The sequence below is a fragment of the Patiria miniata genome, unplaced genomic scaffold (assembly GCF_015706575.1).
Source record: "Patiria miniata isolate m_02_andy unplaced genomic scaffold, ASM1570657v1 HiC_scaffold_27, whole genome shotgun sequence".
NCBI classification, from domain to species: domain Eukaryota; kingdom Metazoa; phylum Echinodermata; class Asteroidea; order Valvatida; family Asterinidae; genus Patiria; species Patiria miniata.
Window position 1 is genome coordinate 9078199 of NW_024037066.1, and position 6529 is coordinate 9084727.

General features: G+C 40.1%; 1 protein-coding gene across 2 annotated transcripts in view; it reads left to right on the forward strand.

Moving 5' to 3' along the window:
* Positions 1-5711, forward strand: part of LOC119734284 (H(+)/Cl(-) exchange transporter 7-like) — a 33296-nt gene extending 27585 nt beyond the window's left edge. For both annotated transcript variants that reach the window (XM_038207692.1, XM_038207693.1), the window contains exons 17-22: positions 413-626; positions 1891-2014; positions 2959-3030; positions 3502-3678; positions 4615-4695; positions 5315-5711. In XM_038207692.1, coding sequence (XP_038063620.1) covers positions 413-626; positions 1891-2014; positions 2959-3030; positions 3502-3678; positions 4615-4695; positions 5315-5413 — 767 coding nt within the window. In that variant the 3' untranslated portion in view covers positions 5414-5711. The remainder of the gene's footprint in view (positions 1-412; positions 627-1890; positions 2015-2958; positions 3031-3501; positions 3679-4614; positions 4696-5314) is intronic.
* Positions 5712-6529: the final 818 nt, after the last annotated feature.

Genomic DNA, 6529 nt, shown 5'->3' on the forward strand with positions numbered 1-6529 from the left:
AACCACCGTTTTAAAGTTCTGTCCACGGATCACAAGATGGTAAGTGTGCTTTCAGCAAAATGAAAACAAATCACATAGGGATGTGTGTGAATTGTTTTCGGTCTGCTGAAAGAGCACACACCTTTTGTGTGATCCATGGACAGAACTTTAAAACAGTGGTTGTGTTTATTCCAACTTGAAACTTGTAACTTGAAAAGTACTTAAGTGATTTGAATGATTCTTGTACTAAAAGAAAGCTTATGAATTGGGCTTTTATATCCTAGATTTTGAAAGTGCTACATGCATAACTTCACTAAAACAATAGTCCCGACATTAGGGTTTCGTGTTTTTTTACTCACCCTGTACATGTATCTGTCCACAACATTCAGCAGTTGATATATTTAAGATCTTTCTTATTTTTCCCATGTCGTAGGCGGCATTGTACGCATGACCATCAGCCTAACAGTCATCCTCATGGAGGCAACCAGCAACATCACCCTAGGCTTACCCCTCATGCTCATCATGGTCCTAGCCAAGTGGGTCGGCGACATCTTCAACCACGGCTTGTATGACATCCACATTGAGCTGCAGAGCGTGCCGCTGCTGAACTGGGACCCCCCGCCAATGAGTACAACCATACGAGCCATGTGAGTTCCGTCTTCTGACTCAACAGACTCGAAACTCAAATTTCTACGATTGTGACTACATTATGAGTAGACTTCACTCACTAGAATTTGAACATTGATCTGGAAATTAAATCTTAGCCTGTACAGCAAATGTCAATTCTGTCACAAGCATAGAGCTATATTAAATTACTAGAGCGCTAATTCCACATTCTTACACAAGGAGATACTTTGACGCCGTCCTGCTTGCAGACATTTTGAATTCATGCGCGTGTTTGTAGAACATAATGAAATGACATTGAGTGAATTTTGAAAGTGTACTCAAAATGCAACCAAGGCGTGCGTCATGCCGGTTAAAAAAATGTCTCGGCAAAAATCATCTGCAGCGGATACGCGCACGCATTTGCATTGTTTGCGCAGAGCAAAATGAAACACTCATTTACTGATTGTGCAGTTTGTTTTTTGGCGCATGGGCTTCAATAGTGCACCTGTGTAGAATACAAATGCAGATATGCAAAAAGCTGTACAAAAGCCTTATAAAATTTCAAGTTTTCCATAGGTTTGTGCACAAACATGGATGCGCCCAGCAGGCATCACTTAGTACATTGAGTCAGCGCTCTAGTAATCTAATATAGCTCCATGGTCACAAGCCAATATGGCTCATCAGGCCAGCATTATCTCTCGTTTCCATAGCATGAAACATTGAGAATATTTGTATTCCCTCTTGATGTGATATATGCAAGTCCATCAAAGATGCTCCCCAGCTAATGCTGGTAACTGAGAGAGGCAAGTTGGGGTGAAGTAGCTTGCCCAAGGACACAATATATGGCCAGCAGAGGGATTTGAACCCCTTACCCTCTAATCAGGGCCCAATTTCATGGCTCTGTTTACTGTTAGCAAAAATCCCTGCTTACTGTAGCAGAAAATCCCATGCTTACAGTAAGCGTATTTCACGGGTTAACAAGGACTTTTGCATACAGGGCGAGTCAAAAAAGCGAAACCCAAATGTCGGGACCATTGTTGTATTGAAGTTCTGCATGAAGCACTTTCAAAATCTAGGATATGAAAGCCTTATTTTATAAGCTTTCTTTTAGTACAAGAATCATTCAAATCACTCATGTACTTTTAAAAGTTTGGAAATTTGGAAACAACCACAAATGACTCGAGCTATATAAGGTCAACATTACACATATAAGATTAAAACATACAAAACCATTTCAAATTGAAAGTGAGATATTTGTTTAGTAAGTTGTTTTTAATCAAGTCGGGCTCTTGATTTTTACCATAGGGAGGTAATGGCTCACCCAGTAACTACCTTCAACATGGTGGAAAGAGTCGGTCGCATACTTGAAGTCTTGAAAGACCCCAGAGTGAATCACAATGGTTTCCCTGTCGTGGACTCATACGTTCCCGTAAGTTATTTGCTGTTACTCTTATTAATAAGGGAATAAATGTGTGCTCAGGAGGTTTTAATTACTCTGGGCGAGGGTAATTATCAGCACCCACACCTCCAAGCGGTCTTAAACAGAGTGATTAATGCCGACCAAGCACATATTTATTTATTCCCATTCATAATACCTTTTCGGTCAAATAAATCTAAAGTTTTTGGCCAAAAAACACCCCATTTTGTTCAACAAGTGCACTTCATGTTTTTTTAAACACCCCTCTAGCTAAATAATGGATTTTTCAGCTAGCGAGTAAGATGTAAACAACTCCTTTTATGGAGATTGGCGCGATGTCGCGCAGAATGCACGTGGTGCATTGCGTTGTGAATTTCGGACTAAAAAATTCTGACTCACTGGTAGTATTGCACATGCCTACGTGAGGATTGTGAACGTTCAACCAATAAAACAGTAAGAGGCACTTGATTTTTAGAAGTCAAAATTTCATGTGACACTGGAAAAGTGTTTAAGACCAGCTAGCCATGTCTTTATCATCCATTTAAGATCGGCCACATAACGGGCTCTCAACCAATAGGAATGGGTAAACTGTCTTAGGTATTTATGAATGTTATTTAATTCTGGTAATGAAACCAAGGATTCCTCAAAAGCACCAAAGGCACTGTAGCTCACAAACCTGAAGAAACCTGCAGAGAGAAGACAATGAAGAAATTATTTAGAGGGGGAGGAAAACCCAAGATATACTCAGGGGGAACCCACAGAATCAGGCTAGGATGGAATACCCATTCCACGGGCGGACTTGGGAGGGATTCAAACCTGGACCATAGAAGTCCAAACCCAGCTCTGCCCTCTGAAGGGATTCTAATAACTGAAGAGTATCATCCAGGTCATTCAAGGTCGGAAAAGTGCGAGGACAGTTTTGTTTGATTGGTTCCATATTTTTGTCTTTGTTCCAGAATGGCCTGACGTTTGGCATCTTCAGGGGAACAATCCTTAGGTCGCAGTTAATCGTTCTACTGAAGAATAAGGTCGGTTTGTTTCTCTCTTACCACTTTTTATTCCTGTTAATTGCAATTTGTGAATTTTTTTCCTTCTCATTTTGCAAACTATTTGCAGCGTGGCCCCAACCAAATTTTGTATTTTAACCCATTTAATCCATTGCTAATAGCAACTGTACTACATTGCAGGCCTGCTACATTGAGTGGAGGGCGGCGACCAAGTCCCGAGTTGGTGTAGGCTAGGCTGCACCCCGCATCGCATCGTACTACATTGTATTACATTGTGTTTAGTCACTGATGCATCCATATAAAACCATAGAGTGCTCGAGGCGTTTCGGACGCTACAGGGAGTAATAGGCAGGATGGTTTGGGTGCTTCCGTAATATATAGGTTCGAAAAATCATTGTAACCCACACTACCAAAGTAACTCTTTAAATAATATTATAAGGTATTAATCAACTATCTTTGAATGACGTTCTTAATATGATTTTACACATTCAGGTTTTCAGCGTCTGGCCCAACCTGTACGATCCCCACGTCCCTGTAGGCATTGAGGACTTCCGAGATGATTACCCGCGCTACCCAGACATCAACAAGCTGGAGATATCGGAACTGGAGAAAGACTGCATGATTGACTTGAGACAGTTCATGAATCCGTCGCCGTACACAGTATCCAAGGTATGTTCAACGTCCTACATGGGTCGCATTAATTTTTTGCTGGTCCTGAAGAGCAGACTAGTGTCGTCTTTGCGCCTATCTCATTGACTGACTGTCACTGATGAGCTGGGCAGTGCTTTCATATAGGATTACCCTGTAACGCCAATGAATGGGCTAAATCTGGCCCAGACCAGATGCACGAAAAGGCAGTGAGTAGCCATTCTGAAATGATTGATTCAAATTTTGTGCGCACTTGGACCGGCTTTACTTGGCTTGTCTTGTTTAAGGTAGAGTAGATCATTTGCAGCTATCCAAAAAGTAACTGACCAAATTATTGTTCAAAACCATACTTGGTTTGAAGATAGTAATGGGACTAAACTCCCTGTGAAATTTTTCTTTCTGGCATGTTGTCAGTTAAAAGAAAATGATAAAACAATGTTATTTCCAAAGATGCATCTAAAGACGCATTTTTGGAAATTTCCGTTAGTAATCACCACCTGTTAGTAGTTTGGTTTAAATTCAGCGACTGGTGCGCGCAAGCTTTGACAAGATGCACACATGCGCGCGGTTGCTTCAATTCGTCAGTTCAGCGCGTGACATCGCGTAGCTGCAATCGGCTGAATGAGAACGTGTCCTGGACAATGATTTCGGGCACAATTCAAAATATGACTCGGAAAACTAAATTGAATTAAAATCGAGATCCTAGAATAGTGTTTTCTTGGAATACACGGCATTCACAGAGCTAAAACTTCATCAGGTTAATTGTTAAGCACCCGTCTTTAGATTGGAGCTCTTTGTTGCTTCAAATGAAAAAAATGCACAAATGATATACTCTACTTTTAAGAATTTCATTCACTGAAAACGGGCGTAAGTTTGGAAGCCCAACCCTTGGTTTTTCATGTTTACTGCAATTTTTTCAGTTTGATTGTTTCAAATTTGTTCCCCTTACTTTTACAGGAGGCTTCCCTTCCCAGGATTTTCCGTCTATTTAGAGCTCTAGGTCTTCGCCATTTAGTTGTGATTGACGATTCCAATCGCGTAAGTCAAGCTATCTTATCATTTTCAAAATTTTGTTTCCTGACCCCTGATTTCCAGTTTGCAGATTGCACGGAACCTCTTCTCTGTGATCAAATTTCGTTGAAATAAATTGAGTAAAAAAAAAAACTGAGGTTTCAAACTTTAAAGTGACGTACCTGAATTCATGAAGTATAACCAATTGTATCGTTTTGTGACAAACTAAATTCTTAATTTTTGTGTAAAAAAACAACGGAAAGAATGTTGCAACCTGACGCCACCTTTTTCTTCATATATCATCTCAAGGAAGGTCATTCATTGCAAAAAATTATGATAAGACATGAATCTGGGACTGAGAAACATTTCCAATTTTGTTAGGAAATACTTAGAATTTTGTTTCACCCTCCATAGACTTTGAACACAACCGCTGCAGTGGCGTCAGGTTGCAAAATTCTTTCCAAAAAAACTGATAAAAGGCAACGATAAAATGAACATCTGCTGTAGAATCACGATGTAAATTTAAATCCATACTTCTAGTTTGTTCCTTCCAAGTAGGAAAAAAAAACACACAAAACACCACTAAGGACTTGCCTAGGAATCAAACAAATAAGAGTTCTCTTTTTTATTATTTTCTGGATCACAGGTCATTGGAATTGTTACCCGCAAGGACCTAGCCAGGTACAGATTCTGCACCAAGAACGGCAAAGTGGGAATCGAGGAGTTACATATATCCTACACTTAGTATGGTGCCGGCATTCTAGGCCAAGACAATCTTGGTTGCATGCTGCATGTGAATCTCTAGTTTCGAGCTATTGTCTAGATCTTCACACCCATTACGACTGCGTGGAAACAATGATAGATGAAGCCGTAAGCGCTGGAAACCCGTTTCGGACACAGCTTTACAAACACCAAGGCAGAGCTATCTATGGGATGTCAAGGGTCAAATGAACAGCGCCCTCACCAACCAAATGGCCGTAACTGCAAAACTGATTTGGTTTCTATTCCCACGCACTTCTTCCCACTATATTTTTATGCGCATAGTTTTATAAAAAGTTCGTTAATAAACAACTGAAATTCATATTTTGGGGACAAAGAAAATTTGCCCGAGTCAGGATTCTAACCAAAGACATCTGGACTGCTGTTCCTGTGCTTTACCACTTAAAGGTACTTAAAAAAGAAATAATATTTAACTTATTTTGATGTTCTTTTTTTTTTTCATTCACCCGGTTTTTACATTTTAACTTGATGAGGTTTTATGAATTGGATTTTTTAAGATGACACAAATTTTAATGAATTTCATGTATGACTCGTCCAAGTTCTGCATTAGTAATAATTCCGTGTAGGCTTTCAAGTATATATCTACTTTTTCCTAGTTTTTTTAAGCTCCGGCAGGAGCTTTAACATTGTGGTCAGTCGGTCAGTCACTTGGTGGTCAGTCGGTCAGTTGGATGGTCTGTCTGTCTGTCTGTCTGTCTGTCCCCGAAAAATTGACTAAAAGTACGGTGTTCAATATGTGCCAACGGCGTCATATTTTTCGGCATTGCAATTTTCAGCTCCGGCGGGGATCATTTTGATCGATTTCATGCAAGACTTTTTGCAACACGGCCAGAGCTTATTGTGCACTTGCACTTGATTTAACCTTGCTCCTACTTTTCTACTTTTTCTTGAAATGCCTACCTTTTTGCCCCTGACATCTCCGAAAAATAAAAACTCATTGAATAATTTCCATAAGAGTGTTACACACTGTCATATGTAAATCTGAATCACACAATGAAGGGCTTGGGCGCAGGAGTACTGCCACTGCACTTCCAAGAGCTTTTTTAGTTGAGGATGGAGCACAAGTGTTGTGAGTACAGAA